Source organism: Hyperoodon ampullatus (genome assembly GCF_949752795.1).
Source record: "Hyperoodon ampullatus genome assembly, chromosome: 7".
In the NCBI taxonomy this organism is placed as follows: domain Eukaryota; kingdom Metazoa; phylum Chordata; class Mammalia; order Artiodactyla; family Ziphiidae; genus Hyperoodon; species Hyperoodon ampullatus.
Genome location: NC_136920.1, coordinates 7,526,711 through 7,551,987, shown reverse-complemented (window position 1 = coordinate 7,551,987; position 25,277 = coordinate 7,526,711). Strand labels below are relative to the sequence as shown.

Sequence of the window (25,277 nt, the reverse complement as noted above, 5' to 3'; positions counted from 1 at the left end):
GAAAGGATTAAAATGTGAGAAACACCATGGATATTGATTGTAGTACCTGAGTCAAGGCAGGTACATAAATTGATGCTCACTAAGTATTTATTAGATGAACAAATAAAATTTATATGAATGATTAAGGAATTTTAGTATATGTTTTTGTATGGGTTTTTTTTTCACATAATTGGGGAAAAGCAGATCGTTCTGTAAATGTGGCTTAGAAGTGACTCACCACTTGGGGAAAAAACTATCATGTCTATACCTGTTTTGCATAAAAATAAATTCCAGATGAGTTAAATGAAAAACACTAGAGGAAAAAGTATGCAAATACTCATAGGATTATGGCATTGTAAAGAACTTTAAGTATGGCTTCCTGGACAGAGACTATAGTGAAGGATGCTATACTTGGCCGCATAAATTACTAAAACCCCAACACATTAAAAAGCACTACAATCAAAGCAAAAGGCCTTTCCTCTGCCTACTCCCCCTTTCTAGGAATTGAGTTTCTGAAGGCTGTTCCGTGTAGCTCTTAGAAATCACTTGCCCGTGTGAAATATTTTCAAGTAATAGTCCTAACAGTCACTCTCTAGGTGTGAGCTGGGTCAGGCATTGCTCTCAGTCCTTTGTCTACATCAGCTGGTCCCCACAGCAGTCCTGGGAGGGACATTCTTGAGTGGTTCCCGTTTTCCATATTAGAACGCATTACTGGTGAGTGAGGGTCCAGGGTTCAGGCTCAGGCAGTCGTGCTCCAGCAGCTACATTGTTAAGCGCTAGTTTGCACTGCCACGCCACTCTCAGGTTTCTCTTTTAATCTGAACTCTGTACACCCACATTTTTAGACCCCCCTCTCTTTATGTCCCCCAACTTTGAGAACCCCTGTGCTTTCTAAAACTGATTGGGATTTGGGAGTCTCATTCCACTCATAATTGTTTTTCTAAAAGGAGTGGTTTATAATGAGTATAGATGAAGCTTTATACTGAAGAGTAAGTTAAGCCTTTTAAGTAGGAAGCAGTGTTGATTAGTCAAGAGAAACTGTATAGAACAAATACAGGCTTGTTTATTATTAACAGTCCTCCAGTGGCAGGCAGTATGATGTGTCCTGTAATTCAGGGATCTCCTGCTGCTTTCCAGATTTTCTGGTTAGAGACCTGATATTAGTACAATAGGTATAAGGAGTTAGAAGGTTTAGGAGAGAACGGGAAGAAATGGCATATAATTTCTCACCCGACACCATACATCTTCGGATTTCAGATCATGTTGGCTGATCCCCATCAAGGTTTTATTACACCCTCTTCCTATCCTTCCAGAAATTTTGATATAATCACTATATATTCTATAGCTATTATGTATATCCCTATACGCTGATACAGAGCACCTTGAATGATTAGTTCTGGAATAATAAATAAAATTAACTTGCTTTGTTTCAAGATTTGAAGGCCATATAGAGATCTGCCCACCAGGCATGAGTCATTCAGCTTGTTCGGTCAACAAGAGCGTTCTAGAAGCCATCCGAGGAAGACTTGGATCTTTTCATGAACTCCTGCTTGAGCCACCCAAGGTAAGGAAGCTCTCTGAAGCCCTTTGACCAGCCCAGTAGCTAGATTTCAGCTGTTGTTAGAAAGTAGATGAACCTTGTGAGTTAAAGGACTGGCTGTGACTCCCATGTGCAAAGCATATTAGAAGATACATAGGCAGTTGTTTTCATTGCTCTTGAGCTTGTTTTTAATTGGCTTTTATCAATATATAGCATCTAAATTGATGAATAGAATAGAATTAAAATTAAGTAAGTTACTTATCTGCTTAGGAAACTCAGCCTTTTGTTCTTTCTATATATTCTGCATACTTATATGCCAGTACAATAGTTTTCTTCTCATAGCATGTTATTTTCACATCTTTGAGGTAAAAGTTAATCTTTTAGGAACTAATCTTTGAAATTGAGTTGTCTTATTCAGAGTTGGAGCAGTGTAACCGCCTGATGGTCAGGTATCTCATTTAAGAAGTAGTTGGTTGAATGTGACTTGGAGTGTTAGTTTTTCTGTCGGGAGCATCTGTGTGCTAATCCAGAAATGACTGTTTATCAGGCAGCCACTGAAAGCACAGCAGACAGCGAAGACCTCCAAGAGAGGGGTGTCCAGGGTCCATAGTGGTGTCCTTCCGTGACACCCTACCCCCTCGGGTTGGCGCAGATCGAGCTTTAGGGGACGAGGCTCTTCCTTTCGGCATCTCTAGGGTGGAAGGCAGTTCCATGAGAGTTCTACCGCCTGCACTTGTTCTTACACTTTGGTTTTTCCTTCTGCTCTGCATCATTGCATCCAGCATCCCAGGCTCCGGAAAGTGTGTCTTGGTGACATCTGTGGTGTGAGTTACTGGGAAGTTAGTAGACTGGTGTCTCCCTTCTGAAGTAGATGCTTTCTGTTTACTTAACCACCTTGTGGGTGGAGCTGGTGTTTAGCAGTGGCGGCCTTTGTGCCAGACCTGGGAAGAAGGGGAGGGAGGGTAGGGAGAGGAGAAGGATTTGCTCAGGAGAAGAGAAGTGGGAGTTGAAGGGGAAGGAGGACCTGTGAGAGGAGAGGGTGTGGCCAGGTGCCCCTGACCTGTGTCTCAGGTGCCACAGTCTTCTTCCTAGGCGGACAAAAAAGACAGCGTCTAATACGGATTCTCACACTGGTACTCTTCTTGGACCTAACTCGGAAGTAAGAGTGTTTGGTTTGCCCTTCCTCTTGTTCACGGCTAGGAGTGAGTGAGTTCAGCCTGTGGCTGCTTTTACTACATGCTGTGGTGTGTGAGTAGATCCATGTTCGTTAGAGCTGTGCCGCAGGGAGTAAAACTGGGGGCCGTCCAGTTCCACTGGGCCTGGAGGAGTGCAGGCAGTGGGGCAGGGATCCCCTGTGGACGCGGACATGGAGAAGGGCATCCTCATCGCTTCATTGTCACAGGTCATCATCCTTTCCTGCCAAACTTCTGAAGTTCTGGAATGTTCTGTGTCTGTCTTTTGTGATTTCAGAGAATAGAAACTCCCTTTTATGGACAAGAACAGGTTTGAGGTTGCTCCTGTTTCAAGGTTGTGATCCAGAGGCAACTTTTGAGTTTGTATTTTTATCACAGATTTGGCAGAGATAGAGAACTGTGATCTAAAGCCACTTGTAACTTTTCTTAGTTTCTTAGGTTTCTGGTCAGGATTGGAATTTTGCACTTTTTTTTTTTCATGGACTTCAGTAGCTTTATGCTTCATTCCTGTGGTGTTTGGAATGTTGAAGGCAAGGGGATACTTGATTTCTTATAAAATTTGTGGTCCAGAGAAATTACTTAATTTTTTTCCCTCATGTTCATTTCATCATATCTTAAAGATATCATCAGTAGGAGTTCTGGATTTTCCCTTCAGGTGTAGAATTTAGGCCAAGTTGTTTGCAGGCTTAGTTTACCTAGCATTGTATCTTAGTACATACTCCTACACCCTTTGTTTACTGAACTGAATTTAATTGGAAAGCTTTTTCTTCTTCAGAAAAGTGTGATGAAGACTACGTGGGGCGTGCTGGACCCTCCCGTGGGCAACACCCGGTTGAATGTGATTAGGTTGATATCCAGCCTCCTCCAAACAAATACCAGCAGTATCAACGGGGACCTTATGGAGCTGAATAGCATTGGGGTCATATTGGTACGATATCCCCTGAAAGATGTCTTAATTTGCCCTTGATACTTTGTGGATACATAACTGAAGGTAGAACCTCATAAATTTACAATATGTGTCAATGACTTTCCTTGGTCCGAGTGTAAACAGTCTTTTATATAGTTTTCCCCTTGAGGTTATCATCAATTCTGAATGCTTTCAATTTTTCAGTAGTAATTTATTGTTGCCGTGCGTAAAGAACTGTATTAGAGAATTTCGAAGATGGTTAAGACAGACGTTTCCCTCAAGAAGCCCAGTCTCGTGTGGAGGATAGAGTGAGTGTAATCACCCTCTTTAGGGGATTGTATTAGCAATAAACGACTGGGGCTTACAGCATTATTTTCTCTTCATAATTAGCCAGGGGACAAGCTTTGATCTTCTTTCCACTGAGATAGTATACGAGGTCTCTGACACTGTCTTGATTTGAGTCTAAAAGACTGTCTTTCGATTTAGTCTGAGACCGTCTTTTGATTTAGTCTGCTTCAGTGGAAGCAGAAGGGAATGGAAGGGAAAAGGAAGAGCCCAGGAGTTACCTGGACTTCCCTGACCCCTGAGTTCCCCAGCTCCAAGGCCTGTGTTTGGAACCCATGGGCCTGGCCCCGGGGCCTCTGATTGCTCTGTCCTGCCTCCGCACAGCACAGATGGGTTCCCAGGACCCACACTCTACACCTGCTGGCCACACTGTACACCGGGAGGAACTTGGCGTGTGTTTCAAAGGAGAGTCTGGGTGTTTGCTCTTTACATGAGAGGCACTGAATGCACACTTCATATACATTTCTCATGTGGCCCTGGGTATAAAACTTCATATACATTTCTCATGTGGTCCTGGGCATGATTTTTCAGATCATGCCCAGGTAGGGGATACATTCCATGGCTAGTAAGTGGTGGAGCCAGGATTCGAATTCACATCCAGTTTCAAACCCACTCGTGCTCCATCAGCCATTCCCTTTGTTCTTCCTAGCTTCACTGAGACACATACTGTTAGTTGTATTTCAGCTTTGTGTTAAATGACATAGCAGTAGAAGGCATGGAGAGCAGGATCGTTTGGAGAAAGAGGAGATGCCACAGGATTACAGTTTCCTCGCCAGCATAACCCTTGCCCTCTGGGGACATAGTTTTTGCCCTACCCTCTGATAGGGATATAACTTCCTAATCCTGTCTCTGGGAGTCTCACTGAAGTCATCAATCACTAGTCTTTCATCTTCCTAGTAGTAAGTTTACAGCTATTGTTAATTCATTCTGTTGTTAATCTTAGAGCCACTTTTGAGTGATTAATTTGATAAAACTCCTAAATGGGTCATTAATCATTATCTTTTCATTTTGAGATTAGATAACCAAGACTCAACGCTATCCTGAATACATACTTTATGCATTTGTGCTTTTTGGAATTGTCTTTCCTTTTTTTGTGCTACTGTTACCTTTTCGGGTAATCTGGAAAAGCCTTGCACCTCCAGGAGTTCCGCACGTCACCACCTCTCATACCTTTCTTGTTTTGCTCTATCCACTGATAGTTCTATGAGTTTTGAATGCCCGAGTGGTTATTTTTTTTTAAGGTGTGAGCACCTCAAAATTGGAGACCGTATTTTTGTCTGTCTCCCGTGTTGCACCTAGCACTGTGTGCTGCTCAGAAGTCATCAGTAAACATTTGTTGAGGCAAAATGAAATTCTCATAAATTTCTTTGAAAATTATTGGAAATCTGCTGAACTTAATATCTGTATTAGTCATATTGAAAACAAAAAGACACTCTCTTTCTGTTTGAGAAATTTATTATTGTCTTCTCTTTATTTGTTTATTGTTGGTCTCTATTAGATCCATGCAAATTCTGACATGTTGAATGAGTAGATACCATGCTATTTAGTCTATGAAGGCATTTTAAACTGCATTTAAGATAAAATGTGTTCCTTTTCATTTGTCCTATTGTACTAGGAACACATCATTTTCACTTTATTAATTCATTATTTGGTGAGTGTGTTGATGTAGTGGCTTAAACATGGAGGAGACTGAATAAAAGAAAGCATTATTTTTCTTTTTTTGTAGGACATGTTCTTCAAATACACATGGAATAACTTTTTACACACACAAGTGGAAATCTGTATTGCACTGATTCTTGCAAGTCCTTTTGAAAACACAGAAAATAGCACAATTACTGATCAAGACTCCACTGGTGACAATTTGTTATTGAAACATGTAAGCTTACTTGGTGTCTTTTTTCTGCCACTCCTGGTCATAGCATTTTTCTGCTTAAGGTGTGAAGTGAATTGAGGTTTAAGGGTGGGAGGTTAGATTTCAGAGTCTGACTATTTAACTTATTTTCATTGTAGTGATACTTTTTTTTTTTTTTTTTTTTTTGCGTTACACGGGCTTCTCACTGCTGTGGCCTCTCCCATTGCGGAGCACAGGCTCCTGGATGCGCAGGCTCAGCGGCCATGGCGCACGGACCCAGCCGCTCCGCGGCATGTGGGATCTTCCCAGACCGGGGCACGAACCCGCATCCCCTGCATCGGCAGGCGGACTCTCAACCACTGCGCCACCAGGGAAGCCCATTTTCATTGTAGTGATACTTTTAACCAGTGGTTCTGTAAATCATATCCTGGACAGTTAACCATTAGATGAACTTAAAAAAAAAAAAAAAAGGCTAAGTGGCTTGCTTATTTGGGAAAATTAATAAATTTGAAGATTTAGAAATCTTTTGGAGATTAAAAGAACAATGCAAATTTAAATACTGCAGAAAACAATTGAACCAATTATTTGGCTTGCCAGAGTTTTAATTTCTAGTGCTGAATTTATGACTGAAAGTTGGGAGAAGTGAGTTCTCAGGCAGCGTCGAGGAAGCCTTTTCTGGGGGTCTGTTTTCTTTTGTTAAATATGAGGTGATTTTACTAAGTCAGTCTTCAGGTTTCTTCTTGCTCTGAAGTTCTGTGATTGTGTGACATTCTCTAGCTCATACTGGGTTACGCCCAAACCTTGAAGATGGGAAAGGCTAACCTGGAGTAACCAAGTAGATGGGGAAGACAAATGACATTTGAATAAGACTGGCTGTGCACATTCGATAATGCAGCCCACAGCACTGGTCATTGGCGTGCGGAAGTTTGGCAAGCCACACCTATTTTTAATACGAATGCAGTAATGTTAGCTCATAGAGAAGTAAGTGTTGCTCGCATTTAAAATGTACAAGTATTGCTGTGGATTGTGAGTTAAATTTTTGCCGAGGCATAATTTTCTTTATTCCATTTCAGAGTAAAACCTGGCTTTGCTTTTAGGCCAGCTGCTCACTGGTAGCAGTACTTGAAATATATTATTTCCTGGTAGGTTCACTGCTAAAGGCATAGATCCTGTCTTGAATCCCTGTAGTGTTCTGGGGCCCTTGAGTAAATTTATTTTCACGGTGCATCTGATTTAGCCAGTAATTCACAGCTGTATTAGGCTTGCTGGGTTATATGTATAAAGTGATAGGTATCACTTTTCTGTTTAACTAGAGTTGTGTTTCACTTTAAAAATTTGACACTTTGACATTTATGTCAATGTTAAACTGGAACGTTCCTTTTTATTCAGCTCTTTCAAAAATGTCAATTGATAGAACGAATACTTGACGCCTGGGAAATGAACGAGAAGAAACAGTAAGTAAATTGTTTTCTGATAGGAGTTCAGTTTGATTTTTAATTTGAAGAAAATATACTCCCTTGCCCTAGACAGGGAACAATGAATATAATATAATTACATGGTACAGGCCACTTTACAGTTACAAATGGTTCTCTTGGGACTTCCAGATTATTTAATTGTAACGGATATTTTTCTAGTAATTTACTTTTAGATCCCCCTGTCTTTCTACCTGTCTTGAAAGAACAGGGGTTGGGAGTACTCCCCACCTCTGTTGCTGCCTTTGCAACTTCTTGGTCCTTTCTGAATGGCTGTTTTTCTGAGAATAATGGGGAGTTGAAGGAAAAGAATTACAAAGTCACGTCCTCCTTAATCAGCACCTTTGTCCTTGTTACCCCGGGTTCTCATGGAAGAAAAGAGTCACTTTGTGCATGGAACTAGAGGGAGGGTAAAATTGCGTAGTATTTCCTTTTTTAGAAAATTTCCGTTAGCTGATTGGCAAGATTACCTGAAGTATTAGTTGCTGCATGTGAGTAGCTTTGTTACACAGAGTTTTTTTCCCTAGCGGTGTTGTCTGAAACAGCATTCCTCTCTAATGCCCTGGGAGCTTTTATGCCGTCCCATAGATTCTGAAGCAGGTGGGTATGTTTGGGAAACACTCTCAAGGTATACTTCTTGTGTTTGTTTTTAAGTCAGGTTTATTGAAGTATACATTTTTGGGTATACATTTCTAGGAATTCTGACAAATGCATTCAGTCATGTAACCATCACAGACAAGACACAGAACGTTTCCATCACCCCATAAAGTTGTCACATGCCCCTTTATAGTCTAACCTTTCTCAGGATCTCCCTGCTCTGTGTCTCTGTTCAGATGTCTCTTGCAGTGCCCAGGAGAGCTAGGTAACTCACGGGAGCCGTTTGCTTTGTTTTCTGGGGTTTGGTTTTTTAAAATTGCTTACTAAACACCGATAGGGCTTTGCTTTGACTCTGGGTGGCGAAAGGTGGCGTGTAGTTTGAGGGTGGCAGGGGTTCAGTCTTGGTGGACCTCAGATACTTTCCTCCAAATGGAGCTCCTTTGGGGTGCTGTCTGTGGCCAGAGTGGCGTCTCTGGTTATGTGTCTGCCCCACCTTAGCCTTCCTTGAGCCCCTTCCTCTCTCTGCCTCCTCGTCTCGCCAGTGCCGAGGTGTCCCGTGTGCTGTGCTCCCCGTGAGCTCCATCCTCTGAAGGCCTGGCTAATACCATTCCTCCCCTCCTGGGGAGTCCTGAAAGAGCTTTTTAAGGTTTCCCTGAACAGGAAGCCTAAAGAAAATCCGGAGCCTTGGGCCAAAAAACTTGGAGATGGGTGTTTGTTTTCCCTTGTGAGGGTTTGAGGGAATACCAGAGTTTCTGACTAAGAATTTGCCCAGAAGGAACGCTCGGGTCGTGGGATCTTACTATGAAAACTGAAAGAGGCTCATAGCAGCTCAGCTGAGGTCAACCTTATGCCTTCAGACCCTTAGGTATTCCCAGGCCCTCTACTAAGCTTATTAGCAGATATTTCATTTTCCAGGCAAGCCTACAAGCACAGTATGGTTTTTCTTAGTGACTCCTGAAAGATTCTCCCTTGAAGCAAAGATCTCTTGCGTTTGTTCCCTCCTGTCTGCAATCAAAAGTCTTTTGTTTCATAGAATTTAAAGACTTGACACTTTGTAAATATTCGGGCGGAGAAATCACTGTGATGTGAAAAGTTTGTCTAAATGTAAAGATGGGTCATAGTTGTGAAGATTGGACTCTAAGTGGGGAAGGGGTGAGGAATAATGTGAATGTCCATGTCCAGGTGGGAAGTGGGCCAGATACAAGTTGACTACCTCTCATCTTGGCCAGGTCCTCAAATCAGCTAATATTTTAACTTGAGAAATGCCATTGGTAGATGACTATCTCGATGATTGATTGATACAATTAAAATTTGATGTCTTAGCAAAAGGAACCAGCAGAATTCTCACCTCATTTCCCTACAATCTGTTTAAAGTCTGAAAAATAGTTTCACAGAAAGATAGGAAGGAAAGTCACAGAATCATTAGGCATCAGTGAATGGGGTTTTGTTTTTAAAGATACTATGTTACTGAGCATGGTTGGTTTGAGTCTTTGAACAGAGTTTGTCCTGTTGACTGAGGCTACAATGTAGTCTTTTGAGTAGGCAGTTGCTGCCACACTCCCACCCCCGACCCCTACCCCAACCTGGTTATATTACACACCCTCTTTTTCCACCTGTTCTTGTCTTTAGTGCCTCAGTTTTTAGAAGAATTGCTTAAATCCACTGTACTTACCAAGCTGTTCATCACTCCATCCTCTCAGGAGTCTGAATATTTGTCCTTTACCCCTGGTAGAGCCGAAGGAGGAAGACGGCATGGCTACATGGGACACCTGACAAGGATAGCCAACTGCATCGTGCACAGCACTGATAAGGGCCCCAACAGCGCCTTAGTACAGCAGCTCATCAAAGGTAATGGGTTTATGGAATTTTCATTACATTTTTGTTGGAGAAATGATTTAAGAGTAAAGTGGAAATATTCATAGCTTTTTAAATAGCTGTCTGAAGAGTTTCCTTATATTATCTCGAGATTTGAATGAGGCTCTTGAGAATGTGTTTGAACAATATATATTTTTGCTGTATCTCTGTTCTCAGTTCTGCAGTCCTTTTATTAAGTATTGGCAGGCTCAGCCGGTAACTAGTTACCCACTTTCATTCTCTAAGGGTGTTGCTCACTAAACCATTCCTTTGAGCTTGAAGTACTCGTAGGCTGACAGTTGAGCCACTTGAGCTACAATTACTCTTGCTTTTTATTTTCTTCTGAAGTCCCCTACATAGCCTATGGATTGAGCTCCTTTAATGGGCATATTAAAGCATTTAACAGCATTTTTTCCATCTCTTTATTACTAAAATGAACGATATTAGCCAATATCCTAAAGGACTCTTTCTGCACTAGCATTTGAATTTAATCAGCCCAAGGTTACTTGGAAGAAACCGTAGTGATGCCTTTTACGCTGGCACCAAGGCCTTGAGTCCATCTCCTCCCACATGAGAGCATCAAGCACTCTGTGTGCTCCAGGTTTGGTCCCAGTGGGATTACTAGTCCTGTGACTTGCTCTGAAGGCAAAACATCTCCAACCTCTGTGTACAGCATTTATTCAGTTATTAACTTGCTGAAAATCATCTCTCAGTCTATCCTACTATTTCTCTCTTAAGAATGTTTGTGTTCAAGAGGCTGTTACCTATTGAATGTGCACGAAAAGTATAGTTGTGGCCCAGTGATGGACAAATTGGGGCTAGCCCACCTGTAATTTTGCTTCTTGAGCGAGATGTTAGCCAGATCATCACACTTTGTCCTTAGCTGTGCACATGAATTGGCCATGTGTATGATTTTTTTTTTTACATCAGTCTTCGTTTTATGGAAGTTGCTTGCCTTTGTAAGGGTGTGTACACACGTGTGTTTAAACCAGAATTGTCAGATGACAACCTTAGTGAGGCCTCCAAGATTACAGCTATAGTTTCATTTTCTCAGAAAAGTATTTGTGTATCCTTTTCTTTACAATTTCTGTAGAAGGTAGCTCTCAGTATTGCATACGTATCCATATGTTGGCCTATGACACAAACATTTAGGAAACATTATCTTTGAGCAATTTGAGAAGCCAAACTGGGTTCCGTGGGACATTCATTGGCCAGATGCCAGTCAGAGTGTCTCAAGAAAGTGCGCAAGAGCTGAGATTTGCAGTGTTTCCTAAACTCACATGACCATGGAGCAAAACTGCTTTTACCCCCACCTTAAAGACTGTTACCTTTACAGGGAACTTATTGGAAACATATTTTCCAGGTTAAGTTTTTACCAAAAGGTCTTTAAAAACTTGTTGAATTCAAAGAACTGCTTAGGGCTCTTGGCATCACGCATAGGCCGTGGTGGGGAGGGGGTTCCTGAAAAGTTCTCGGGGTTCAGACTGAGCATGGCTATACCCCGTCCCTCTGAGAGCTCAGCCTGCAGGGCTTGCTCGCCTTTGAGGAACCACATGGGTGGTGCCCTATCGAGTTACCTGTTTATTTGTCTGTGTGCAAGTCACTGTAGTGCTAATGCTTTTTTCCTTTTCTCCCTCTGAAGATCTTCCAGACGAAGTCAGGGAACGATGGGAGACGTTCTGCACAAGCTCCTTAGGAGAAACTAACAAGAGGAACACGGTAGATCTAGTAGGTTCTACAAGGTTACATTTCTGTGATTTCAGTGCTCTTGGCCTTTGCCCGTCTATTCAGAAAGATGTGAGACATCTTCCACTTGGCCTGATAATTGTAGGCCAAGCTCACGTTTCTTACCAGTAAAAGAGGTCAGTGCCCACCGTACTCTTGCTAATTTGTCTAGTCAACTTCCAATTCCTGCTTGGGATGACGTAAGGGTACAAAGAAGCTACGCATACCTGCTCCCACTGTACTCGGTTTCCACCTCCCTCAGTGCCCTGCTCCCCAGGCACCTCAACAGAGCAGCCTCTAGCCTTCCTTTTACTGTGTTGGGTTTGTTGCCTTATGCCTAAATAACCCCGGGTGGTTAGAAAACCTAAGTATTCGATATTTTCTAATGTTACTGAGTTGAGTTGACCCTCATTAAAGTCAGTCCCAGTGGGGGAGAATTTTATAGATGACTTTGAAACCCCAGCTTTAATAGATTGGTACTTTGAGCCAGGGAATAATGGCATTGATAATATTCTTTAAAATTATATTGGACTTTGGAATGTAGTCTTTGTTTTCTTTAATACATTGAGTTTTAAGGTAAGTATTGCTTTTGCTTTTCAAGGAAAAGCATTTCCTTTTGCAGGCACATGCCAGCTGATAGTTGAGGTGGTGGCCTTGACTCTACATGGAAGTAGGTGTGTCAGGCACTTAATTCTGTATTTGAAATTCAGCAGCCGCAGTCTTGCGTTTCTAATATACGGTAACACCTCGATTGTTAGGCAGCCTTATCTGCTCAGAGCAGAGCCTAGAAACGGGGTGGGGTGGTGCTGCAGAGCGGTCACTAGTCATCCTGCGTCACCTGCCCGAAGGGCCCGATGCCTCCTGCTTTGCAGATTGTCTAACAAGTTTGGTTATCTTTTTCCAGACTCTTGACAGGTTGGTGGCTTGTTCAGGTGGATATAGTGAGAGAATTCTTAGGTATTAGGAGCTGGAAGAATTATGAAGTTGAGAGAGAACTGTAGAAAGGGAGCCGTGGGGGGCCATTTAGTTAAAATAGATTTGGTGGCCCTTATTGTCTCAGGGTGTCACAGCCCAACGGAGGAAATGGCATTCACAGCCCTGAGGGATCAAGGAAGGGTTAAGTAACTTTTAATGAATGTATTACCCACTGTACATTGTTTTGTTTCCCCCAGTCAAATTGGTTAAAATTCTGGGTCATCAGGGTCTTATTGTAGGTGAAATTGTTCTCTCATACTGTTAAATTGAACCTTTTCATTTTAGAGCTTCCCAGATTGATTCCTTGTTAAGAATGCAGGAAATGTGGTCTCCTTGAAGGGGATTTTTGTCTTGCTTCTTATTCATAAAGAAATAGGAGTATTAATTCTGATCTTGTTTGGGAAACTTCGTTAAAAATTGCCTTTTGGGGCTTCCCTGGTGGCACAGTGGTTGAGAATCTGCCTGCTAATGCAGGGGACATGGATTCGGGCCCTGGTCTGGGAGGATCCCACATGCCGCGGAGCAACTGGGCTCGTGAGCCACAACTACTGAGCCTGTGCGTCTGGAGCCTGTGCTCCACAACAGGAGAGGCCGCGATAGTGAGGGGCCCGTGCACCGCGATGAGGAGTGGTCCCCGCTTGCCACAACTAGAGAAAGCCCTTGCACAGAAATGAAGACCCAACACAGCCAAAAATAAATTAATTAATTTAAAAAAATAGTTAAAGCTTTAAAAAAAATTACCTTTAGATTGACTTCAGAGGTAGAAGTAAAGCATGTCCAGTTAAACTTGTTGTTATCAGGATTTTTTTAAAAAGTTATCTTTGGTAATTCAAGCAGATTTCTTTTGTGAGTAGTTTAAATATTTATAAAGATGGACTTCATTGCAGTTCAGGTAGCACTCAGCTACTTTGCACGATGCCGTCAGTGATCTAGTCTGTAACTGTGTGTAATGTCGTGTATGTCCACACACAGGAGCCTGGGCTTGCCCTGCATAATTAGTGCACAGCTCTTTTGGGTCAGACACATCTAGACATACATTTACACCTGTGTTGAAGGAAAAAATCATCACGGGCTCCACCTATCACGCTGATTGAAGCTCAGTTCTCCTTTGCCTATTGCACTTTCTGCTGTAATACTTGGACTACATAGATAATCCACAGTAAAACAGAAGAAGGAGAAGTTCGCTTATATAGCAAAAGTGGTCAGATACATAGAGCCCTGTTAGCATTGCTCATATTCTTTGTTGACTTAGCCCCACTCTATGGTTTTGTTGTTTCTTGAGACTTTTGTGTTGATCTCTCAGGACCTCTTCACTTCCTTGGTTTCAAATACCCAGTACTAACCTCTACTTAGTCTTAAGTCCTTCTAATAGGGAATTTTGCTTTGTAGTATTTTTAGGGATATGGGTATTCCAAGTTTTTAAGGATCCTTATACATTAATCCTGGGCTGCCAAGGAGAGTTGAACTGTAGCCTCCAGGCTCTTCATTTTCTGCCCAGAATGTTTCAGGCTATATCCCACATGTTCCAGGGAAAATGTGCTGTTGTGAATATTATTATAAACACAGTTTGGTACATGCAGTGGGTGTTGCCCTTGCAAAAATGTCATACAGAAGTGTCATGCCCACTAGGTCGTGTAGTGCAAAGTCCAAATAAAAGCATATCCCTTCTAATTGTTGCAGGCATACTCATCACTGAAATTGGCAGTTAAATAATAGATTGCTTATTCCCTACCTCCCTCCCCAAATAGATAGATTAGATACACTGCCCTGATTTAGTTGGTTTTAGGATGATGGCTCAGATACCTCTCGGAATTATTTCAGGTATATTCATAGGACTTGGGTCAACCTGTAGTTCAGCACCAAATGCTTGAGTTAGTGCATTGTTAGGTTGCCCTGGCCTGTTCTTTGTTTTCTAGCCACAGCCAGGATTTGTTCATTTATACAGCAAACACTCACCTATTCTACTGGCTGTGGGCCTGAGGACTTGCTCGGTTATGTAGGATAAGCTGTGCCAGCCCCAGGCTCCTGCCATCTTCTAGGGCAGCATCTGTCTTCCAGCTCCTATCACTTCTAGGGCAACATTTGAATTACCTTCTCTCTGAGATCTTTGAAGTACTTTAATCTTCTGACCCCATCATGCCAAAGTATATGAATAAGATATAGCTTATGTTTTTATGTTGGGAGTTTATCACGAGTAAAATTTGGTGTTTTAATTATATCCAGAGGCCGCATTGTTTTGACTAAGCTCCCAAACTGTAAAAATTGGTAAGGATTTAGATAGAGTAAATTTAGATAACATAGGCAGTGTTTCTGTACTGACTTTGGAAAATTGAGTTTGTTTCATTCTCGGCCTGCCTCTCCAAGGGTGAGGATTTTTTTTTTTAAGGTTGAGGTAGTTTAGGAGATAGTTTATGGAGGTTGTGTAGAGTAATACAGACATGCATGTATGAATTGCCTGGAGATACAGCAGGTCAAGGTGGAATGTCTGAGGGTTTGCGTTTCTAACCATCCCCAGGTCATGTAAGTGCTGGGGGTCCACAGTGGGACCACGTGCAGCAAGGAGCAAGTGTCTGTAGCTTCCACTTTTCACTGGAGGTCACCAGTTATCAAGTTACCAGTTATCAAGTCATACTTAGGATTCTCCTAGCAACCTAATCAGCCAAGATGAAGAAAACTCTTACTTGCTTTTTCTTTTAACGACAGTTAATAAAACTGAAATTTTATTATGAAAGAAGGTAACAACTCAAAAGCTTTTTTTTCACTGCAGCATCAAGAGTATAGTTTACTTAGAATGCATCTTGCTTGGCAAGAATGTTCTTCTGTACTTGTTCCTTTTTTTAAAGTTATGATTCTGTATTCTCATTTAGTGATTTACTAGTATTCGTGAAATATTTGAGGGGCTGCTGTGTGCTGGACACTGTGGATATTGCACTAAACAAGATTGGCAAAAATCCGTGCCTCAGTGGAGATGGAGGGTAACCTAGGGGGAGGGAGTCGGGGAGTGTTTTGGGCAGATGTGCAATTTAAAATTAGGTGGTCTAGGAAAACGCCATGGAGAACATTTGTGTAGAGGCTGGAGGGAAGTGGGGGAGGGAGAGCGGGTGCAGAGGCCGGCACAGCGCCCGTGTGGCTGTATCAGAGCGGGCCAGGGAGAGGATGGGAGGAGAGGTTTAGGGGTTCTGCGGGTCAGATCTCATGCAGCTTCACGGCAGGCTCCTGGGGTTGTGATCTTAGTGAGATGAAACCGTTAGGTTCGGAACTAAATGAAAAGTGACACAATTTGATGTCAGTGATTTAAAAGATCATTGTGGCTGCTGGATTGAGAATAGACTGTAGTGGGACACAAGGTCGAGGCAGGGACACTGGTTAGTTGCCTAATATAGTGTTAATCCAGACGAGGGAGAAACTTTCCACTAAGGAGGTGATAATAGACTTGATGAGAAGTGGTGGGATTTTAGGTTCCCTTTTGACAGTAGAGTGGACAGATGTGGGTGAGACAGAAGAAACAAGATGACTAAGATTTTAGCTGGAAGAAGAGGAATGAAAGAGGCATTTACTGAGCTGAAGATGCCTCAGAAGGGTTGTGTTTTGGAAGCTTAGATCAGGGACTGAGATGAACAAGTTTTCCCCTGTAGGTAAATTAAATGCTCTTTTAGCTCATTCTATTAATAACGATTTCAGACTGGGTGTGGTGTAGGTAGAATCAGAGTCCCCACATCTTTTAAAAACATAATTGAGAACGTGTGCAGGCATTGTGTTATTATTAATAATAACTTGGTAAAACAGTAGTTTCTTTTTGGAGGAAAAAATTAATTGCTTTGAGGATACAAGTTAAGGAGAATATATAAGGGGGTCACAGTGTCTGGCACATAGTAGTTGCTCAACAGAAGCTAGTTGCTTATTTTAATTAATGACCTGATGAAATCTTATTTTGTAGCAAAAAGTATGAATGAGGACACATTATATCCTTTTTGAACTTAAACAACAAGACATACTAGGAGTAGTCAGCTCCTTTTTTTTCTCTCTAGTTCACCGAGCTTGCTCTTTGAATTGTCTTCTGTTTTTGTGCCCTCCCCGCCCCCCGTGGTGCTGCACCCCTACAACACACATGGGCTTAATATGATTCTTGTACTGGCCAGCCAAGTTGCCCGAAGCTCCTAAATCCACTGCAGTGGAACAGCTTGACCTGCTCTTGACTGCAGTTGCCCTGCAAGGTGCCAGCTGCCGTGACCAAGCAGTATTCCACCACCTCCTTTTTGCATCCTGGCTGGGCTCTCCTAGAACACCCTCACCCCCATATCCTTCCCACCAGCTTGCTAAAGCCACGGTCGACTCAAGCAGGTTCCCTTCATTGATCACAAAGTCTGCCTTTGATTTCATCAGGCCAGATTCAAAATTAGTGTGAATGCTTCCTCTATACTTTAGGGAGGATGGAGAGGGAATTAATTGGAAACACTGGGTTATTCACTTGGACTCAGTATCTTCACCAAAGATAGCCAGACAAAGGGAAAAGAGATTAATTTTATTCAGGCAGTGATTTATTCAGAATTTCATAAGCCATACCACGTACAAACTCAGTTGGATCCTACTTTGGGCTTCTTGAATCAGTGTTGGAACATCACAAAGCAAACCAGGCTGGTGTCTATAACTCTAGGCTTCTAGGCACAGCTTCAAGGGCTGGCAGGTAACGGCTGCTTGTGTCTCCCCCAAGGACAGTGCTCTCTGCCCAGAACACTTCTACAAAAAGTACGGGACGAATAACTCAGAAAATACAGTGTAAGTTACCCTTAGAAGTATAGTGCTTGTTCTTAGAATTTTACAGACTGTTCATATTTATTACTTGCTGTAGAGCAATTACTGTCATTAGTATGGTGCTTAGCCATTTGTATATCTTCGTTTCTAATTGTTAATACATTTATGAATTAATAAAAATCACTTACCATGGATTGGTGAGCAGTTCGTGTTTATGCTTTTGCTTATTAATGTGAGTTGGTTTTAAGTTGTGAGGGCAGGGGGTTACGTTTTAAGCGGCAGAAGACATGGGGTCTTGTAATGAGCAGGGGACTACTGACCTAAGTCATATTTAGCATTTATGAACAAGGCTTTTCTTAGAATGGGCAAGAAATGCAAGAATTTAAAGTGAAATGGTTGTATTAAACCTGACCTTTCTAGTGGCTCATTAGTGATCCCTGGGAATTGCAACTTTCCCCTTCAGGCTTGGCATATTTAATTATTTTTATATTTTATCTGAGCCATTAACTTCTTCCCTCCCTTTGTAAACGTCTAATTGGAGATAATTACCAAAATCACTTAAGTGGAGTACCTCATCTCTCGCATGCTTTCTGGTGCTGTTAATCGTGAGTCAGGTAACCACAGGTGGGCAGCAGAAGGAGAGGTAGCCAAACCATCCGGTTGAGTGAAGTGTACCCTTGAATTATTGGGTGGATTTTTACAACTTAGCTGTTACTTACTTTTGTTCCTGCTATTGTTAACACATTGAGAGAAAAACTAAATGTGATTTTTCCGTAAAAATGCTGATACAAATGTCCAAAACTTTTCTCTGTTAAATAGTTTTTTACATTTCTATGCATATAGGTTACAACCTGCCATATTCATTCATCCAGTGATGATGAAATTGACTTTAAAGAAACGGGTTTCTCACAGGATTCTTCTTTGCAGCAAGTGAGTCATGCCTAAAGTTTTGCTTTTTGTTTTATTTTAAATGCTTAGTTTAGTTGCCATTTGTGAATCAGCGTTGGAGTGAGACATGCATTAGGTTGTGATTTGGGGTTAACCTGTTAGCTAGGCAAAGACATTTAAAAGAGGAAGTGTTGGGTACATGAGAGGAAGGTTTATGTTGATTGTAATTCCAGGGAATGTTTCTTCAGATCTGATAATGATGATGGGTAAATTTTCAGGAGATTTGAATGAACTGAACAGTTCAGTAAGCACCTCAGACATACGCATTATGCAGACCTGCACAGTAGACAGTTCCTGCAGTAGAGGTCTGTGGATAAGAATAAAAAGACTTGTTTAACGTCAGTGAAAGTAACTTTCACAATATTCCTGAACCCCAAATGGCTTACGTGTTTCCAGTATCTTCAAATTGTGTAGTGACATCTAAGTTAAGTTGTAATTGAAGTAATTCATTGCCACCCTGTCCTCCTGTTCCCAAATTCATCGCTTTTATCAGCTGCTGGTAATCTTTGTGGGGGAGAGAGCAGGATATAGAAATAAATGTGCTGATTTATCATCCATTGGTGGTTCTTGGGGAGGTGAGGAATGATTTCACTATCTCCACTGGGTATCAGGTTTGGGAGCTAAATAGAGAAGAGCCCCTTTGAAAGTTATCAGCTCTTCGTATGAAGAAGTTGCCCTTAGTCAGGACCAGGTCTTAGCCTGTCAGTTGATTTGGGTGGCAGTGGAATTAGCGTAGTCACCTTCCCACCTGGCACTGAACGTTGCTTAGCTTCCTTTTTCTCCATCTTTAAGCCCCTTTTACCAAGGTCAGGATGAAGCTTCTGATGCTTATGCTGGCTGGCCTTGCCTTTCGGTGTCCAAGTAGACTGACAGACTCTGGTGTAGGTTGAGCTAAGCAGTTTCTTGGCTTGATACTAAGGCAATTTAACATTCATGTTTTCAGGCTAGGCCTGAGGTAGCATTTTGGTGGCTGGCAGGCTTCTCTTGATTCTTGACACTGCCCTTTGGAAGCCAGCCTCCCAAGGAGAGGGGCGGGGAGCTGTCGAGCAGCAGGGCCTTGTTGCCACCTCTCACCTTGGCTTGCTGTCCGGCAGCAGTGGCCACCCCGTAGGCCCAGCTGGCTCACTGTGAGCCCTCATGCCTTTGAGCAATCCTTGCCCGACCCTGGAGCGCCTGGACAGTATTGAATTGGTCCCCTCGTCCTGGTCTGAACCCCAGTGCTACACATTGCTCCACCCCTACAAAGAAGCTTGATGGTGTACAGTGTACATTTTCAAGACGATTTTGACCTGGCGAATAGCTTTAAGAAAAAGAATGCCCTTAAACATCTATTTGTAAATAAGCTAATAAACTCGGAACTTCCGGGCAACTGATTTAATCGGGAACTGGTGACATTTTGGTACCAGGAAAGTGGATTCCCTTACATCTCTTGAAATCTGGTTACAGGGTCATAGCTTTTCTGGGGAGAATTTCCTGACATTTTTTTGCTTTGACTGCTGATGTGCATATAAGGCAAGCCCAGTCACCAAACTGCCTTAACACCAAGCTACTGTTCCTGTGGGTTTTATCCAGTTTATGTAACCCTGTAAAAGTAGGAAGAATAATTATTCTTTTCTGATTGACAGCCTTCCAGTAAACTTCTCTTTGCACGTTTAAACTATACACCAGTCATGGATCATTTTGAAAATAAACATACTCCAAAGCATTTTTTTCTGAATTTAAGAATACCAAATCTAGGTTAATGTAGGAATTTCATGCTGGTCTCCTTTATAATCAGTTTATATATATCAATTTGAGGTTCTCATTCACATCTAAAGCTAGGTCTGTTGGTAACGCTCGAGTACAGAGAGCTTAGGGCAGCTCACTTAACAGACCTGGGGGGGCCATACTTGGCTTGGGGTGTGCTCACAGCCTTGGTGCCCCTTCTGGTTTCCTCACCTCCGGAGCTTGACTCTTCCTCCTCCTAAGGCTGCCTCACAGGGTAAAGGGTGAGGAGGTCTTCCTCGTGCGGTGTCTGAAGAGCTAGGGCTGGCTGCCAAGGGTGGACACCGCTCCCGCTGCCCCCGTCCCCAACAGGCTTGTTCACAGGCCATCAGGTCTGTGGATGGGGACTTTCTGTTGCCCAGGTGGGTCCACCCAAGAGATTTACTTAAGAAAGCGGTGGGCTCCCTTCTCAGTGACTTGAACAGTCCCTGGCTTTGTCCAGGATGACAGTTCTGAGACGTGTGGGGTTTTTTCCCCTTTTTTGCTTAATTAAAAGTTTTTAATAATTGCACAACTGTATGGTGCTTTCCAGGTTTGGATTTCTCTGAGTCCAAAACACTTTCATAAAGCTTTAAATAGAATACAGTAGCAGTCTTCACTTATGTGGGTTTAGTAAGCCTCGATGGCTTTATTAGTCAAAATCAGATTTGAAACCTAAGTTCTTTGCTGGTTTTATCTTCCCAGAGGCTACAGTAGACTCAGAACTAATGAGGACTACGGTTTGTTGGTTTTCTTTTTCCTCTGCGTTACTACGTGGAGGCTGTGTCTGTCAGCTGCTATATATCTCCCCCCATAGATGAAGAGAGACAATGCAGATATGTGTGTGCATGTTTATGTGTATCTGTGTATGTATCTATATGTTTGTACATGTATGCATTCACACATGTATTTGTAATACACTTAGTATTTGCATTCTGTTATGAAGCATTTAAAGTATTACGAAGCATTTAAAGGAACACTCTTGGGAATATTTCTTCCCTTTTACACCCACAAGATTTTCAGTATGATCTCTAGAAGTACAAAACACTTAAAGAAAAAGAAGAAAAAAAAAAGAAAACAGTTGAAAAGGACCTTTTCCCCTTGTGCAACCAAATTTCTAATCTGTCAATAAACTCAGAGCCTGGCTTATACTGCTTGCTCGGAAGAAGGACTTCGTGATTCTTTGCCACACCTTTGAAGCTACCAACCATGCGTCATACCTTATAAAAGATAAAGAAATTCAGACGAGTTGGTTTCTTTCTACTTATAATATTTTATATTCGTATGTCCAAAACTCAGCCCAGCCTCCCAGAACTTGTCCCTACCGTTCTGCTTTCACCCAAACTCCCACAGCTTTGGTGTGCCTTACCAAATGCACCCCTGGGGGGCCGGCCCGAAGTGCTTGTGTGCTCATGTAGTATTGTCTCTTTGGGCAAGAAAGGGAGCAGCGGGAAAGTGTGAGAGTGAACAGAGGGGTGGTGGGTATCGAGTTAGAGAAAAGTGAGGTTTTAGTTCTCGGTAAGCTAGATGCAGCATTTTTTAGACCTAAGGAAAAGATGCCTTCCAAAGCCAAATATAAGGTTTATTTTTAAATTATCCACTATTTGGATTATCCATGCCATAATTCCCTGCCACCAGAATGAATAATCAGGAATTAACGGCAGAGGCATTTCTGCAGTGTTTGTCTGCAGGGTAGAGTCCGTGGGCTCTGCTCAGATGGAGAACCGAGGAGAACTTGGCCTTCCCAGTAGTGGCCTCAGGAGCAACGCTTTTAGTTCAGCTGCCAGCTGCTACTTGTGCCTGCGCGAGGTCCGTACACAGCTCTGTCCGTGGGCAGCACGCACGTTATTTGTCTCCATACTTATTGCTCAGGGCAGAGTGAGGAGTGGCACTTGCATATCTTCATCTGTTCTTTACTCCTGACTGAGAACATGGAACACGTTTGCTGACCTCGCTTGTTCCCCCGGGCCTGCTTTTTGTTTGAAATTAGAATAGCAGCGTTTTTGTGGAGTCTGTTTTAACATTCCCCCTTTCTCGCCTAAGAGAACCCAAGTGAGCCTGGTGCTCTCTAGAAACGGTGTAGTAAACAAGAGCCGACTCCTGCATGGGTCTTTCAGTGTTGTAGGCTTTTCAGAGTGATTTTGGATCAGTGTTACAACTTTCTGTCCTCTCTCTAAGGTAGGTAGGATAGTAGTTACTTTTCTACTCTTCCTAGCCTCTGAGCCTTAAATCTTTTTTTAAAGAAAATGAAGTGTCCCTGAACATTGTGTTATAGGATTGTGATTGTGATTATTAGTCATTCTTCCTCTGGTGCCATGTTGCTGTAGTGGACTGTGGGTGGGGCGATGCAAAGAGGGAGGAGGATGGGTGGTTACCATTGGTTGGGTCTTAAGATAAGGTTGGTTGTGTTCAGAGGTGACTGATACACCTTATAATTTCAGACTGTCACATGTCACTTGATCACCCTTTGAACTAGACCCAAACCTCTCTCTAAAGATAATTCAGAATAGAGGTCAGTGGTCACTTAACATTTCTTACATGACATGTGCATTAGAATAATTTATGGACCAAATTCCAAACATTTCCTTTTTGGGGTAAATCGTGTCTGAAATTATTTGATTTTTTTTTTTTTAGAAAAACACACCAACTTTTTAGGCCCTATGGCTATATAAATAAGATGATTTCTGGAAAACAAATGAGCAAATAGTATGTAGAATGTCATTAGAATCATTATATCACTGTCACTGGTCCTGGGGTTGCCAGGCCTTTTCTGATTATCAGATGCAACAAATGACGTCCAATTTTATTGACCAGTTTGGCTTCAACGATGAGAAGTTTGCAGATCAAGATGACATTGGCAAGTGAGTATATCTTCTGTTTGCAAAACTGTCTCCTACACTCCTGCTCTTTGTGAGACGTTTTGGTTCTCCTGGATTCTTGGAACCCTTTTGCATTCGTGAGTTGGGAGGAACCTGCCCTCCAAGTGTTCCTTCAGTTCCAACCTATCAGCCTGAAGCACCCAGACAACATGTAGGAATAGAGTGTCACTCCCACAGAGCAGGCTTGCCCTTGGGCTTGACATCTTTCACAGAGGTTTATTTGTATCAGGTGTAGGAACTCCAGTCATTGTTCTTCTCTTTGAGGTTTTAGTGCTAGATCACATCATCTAAAGTAGTTAATCCCTGTGTCAGTTACCTAGCGACCTGGCTTGAGCAGGCGTGGTTCTTTTACAGCACACAGTGAATGGGGCATCCTGTTATGGCTGGGCAGCTCTACCCCATGTGTGTTCTCTTCTCTAGGTGACTAGCCAGAAGGCAGAGTTGGGGTTTTCCCCCCGAGAGCCAGGCTGTAAGTTCATTCATTCTGCAGTCAGGGAAAGAGGAGCACAGAAATGGGAATTATTGGTAATGTGCAGAATTAATGGGTAGAAGATGTGTGGGCCATCCACAGAAATGAAAACAAATGTTCTAGCATCTGACCTTGGGAAATGAGGGGTATTTATAAATGAAGTATTTACAAGAGGTGTGTGACAGCTCACCAGGCCAAGTTCTGTCTCACGGGGGCTCCCTGATGATGGTCGCCAACACCGAGCATCTCTCAGGGTTCCCCACTAGCAGTAGATGCTCAGTAGTTGGTTGAACTACAGCCAGTGGAGGCTGTTGTTTGTCGTAAGTTGCAGTTTATGGCAGGTGAGAAGCTAAAAGACTTTTTCCGTCACACTCTAATTGTGCCAAACAACATGCTGTGTTGGCACAGGGGCCTGGAGGCTCCACTGTAAGTAGAGCAGTAGCTGAAGGCTGTCAGCTGCCCTAAGAATCGGCTCATTTAAATCCAGAAAGAGCAAGGACTCGGTGTTTGTGTCTGTACCCCAGGAGCGCTCACACCAGAGCCTGCAGGTTCCCCCACATGGCATCTCAGCATTTGCCTGTCTGGACTCATTTATTAAGAGTTACTAGTTAGGAATCCATAGTCTCTTTAGAATTTGTATTGGATATTTGGAACAATGTTTGATGAGAACAAATCTTTTAAGGATTATAAAATAGTCCCACCTACTCAAAAATTGTTTAATAGGCTCTGAATTCTTTTACTCCCTACTTTCTTCCTAACTATGCCATATTATAGCATAAGATTTCAGGGGTATCTGTGTGTTTTATGTATGAATTTGACTGTACCTGGAGAAAGTTCAGGGTCTGACAGCTTCTGTGACCTTTTTCGTGCTTTGACCTGTTTCTTCTTTGCAAATAACCTTTTTGGGGTTATGAAGTATGGCCCATGGAACCATGGTTTCTACCATGGGTGTTAAAAATCTTTTATAGGAAGGCTTCGAGGGTGTGCTTATTATGTCGCACAAGGCTTCCATTCCAGCCTTCCCATCCTGTGTAAATTCCTTATACCAAGGGAGGAGGTATCATTTAATGCAAGCAGAGTTTGTTTGTTGTTACTTAACAGAGATTTTAATGATAGTGTAAATATTTTAAATTTGAAGAATTTCACAAATACTGTTTCTGAGTCTATAGATAATTAACTATTCTTGCACTTATATTTTGTTTACAGTGTTTCTTTTGATCGGGTATCAGACATCAACTTTACTCTCAATACAAATGAAAGTGTAAGTATTAAGGCCTGTCGCGAGCAACAAGGCATACGTGAGATGGACAGGTGGGAATGGGGTTCTCTCAGAGCCTGCCTACAAGAGCTGTGTGCACTGGGACCCCTGCGCCCTAGGAAACTTTGTCTTAGATTGCTGTGACTTCAGCCACTCACATGACCTGCCTGTCCCCTGTGGGCATGTGAATTTGCAACCCTGGTTTAAGTTGTGACAGGGCTAATAAAACCAGTGTAGATATTGAGCTTCAAAGACTGCTATTTGACTCCAGCCTGCTGCCTCTTACATCTGCTGAATGTCACCAGGAGCGAAACTTGGGCTAGATCACGGCCAGCCTCTCATCGCCAGGCGGTTCTGAAACGCCAAGTCAGCCACATCAGCAGATTGACACAGGATTAGTGTCATTTGAATGGACACAATGTTGATTTTTATGTCACTTAACATGAGAGACCAATGGTTTATCTGCTGTTGTGATAAGTTAGAAACTAACCGATTGGACCATGACACTCATCACTGTTTAGCTGGCCCGGTAAAAGAAGAGCTTTTTGTGTTAGGGTAGGTCTGGGGCTGCATCTTAGGTAGGTGGGCCAGGGAGGCTCTTAGAATTAAAATGGTGCTTTCACCAGATGAAAGTGAGTATACGTAGACAGTCTCAGTTTCTTGTATGCTAGTTTTGAAGCCAGTCTTTTGGGGGGAACTTTCTGTTGTTACTTACACAGAAGCTGACATTAGATGCTTACATTTTATCTTGGTGTATGTGATAGGCACAGTTTTTTTTTTTAAAGGATA

General features: G+C 42.4%; 1 protein-coding gene across 13 annotated transcripts in view; it reads left to right on the top strand.

The window, feature by feature from the left end:
- Positions 1 to 25,277, top strand: part of PPP6R3 (protein phosphatase 6 regulatory subunit 3) — a gene marked incomplete at both ends in the record, with an annotated part of 72,087 nt that overhangs the window by 24,825 nt on the left and 21,985 nt on the right. For 2 of the 13 annotated variants that reach the window (XM_079709152.1, XM_079709153.1), the window contains 9 exons: positions 1,414 to 1,543; positions 3,488 to 3,640; positions 5,691 to 5,840; positions 7,206 to 7,270; positions 9,618 to 9,733; positions 11,382 to 11,467; positions 18,035 to 18,121; positions 22,697 to 22,743; positions 24,437 to 24,491. In XM_079709152.1, the coding sequence (XP_079565278.1) occupies positions 1,414 to 1,543; positions 3,488 to 3,640; positions 5,691 to 5,840; positions 7,206 to 7,270; positions 9,618 to 9,733; positions 11,382 to 11,467; positions 18,035 to 18,121; positions 22,697 to 22,743; positions 24,437 to 24,491 (889 nt within the window). Of the gene's footprint in view, positions 1 to 1,413; positions 1,544 to 3,487; positions 3,641 to 5,690; positions 5,841 to 7,205; positions 7,271 to 9,617; positions 9,734 to 11,381; positions 11,468 to 18,034; positions 18,122 to 22,645; positions 22,744 to 24,436; positions 24,492 to 25,277 lie in introns of all 13 variants that reach the window. The other 11 variants (XM_079709150.1, XM_079709151.1, XM_079709144.1 and 8 more) reach the window with 7 other exon arrangements.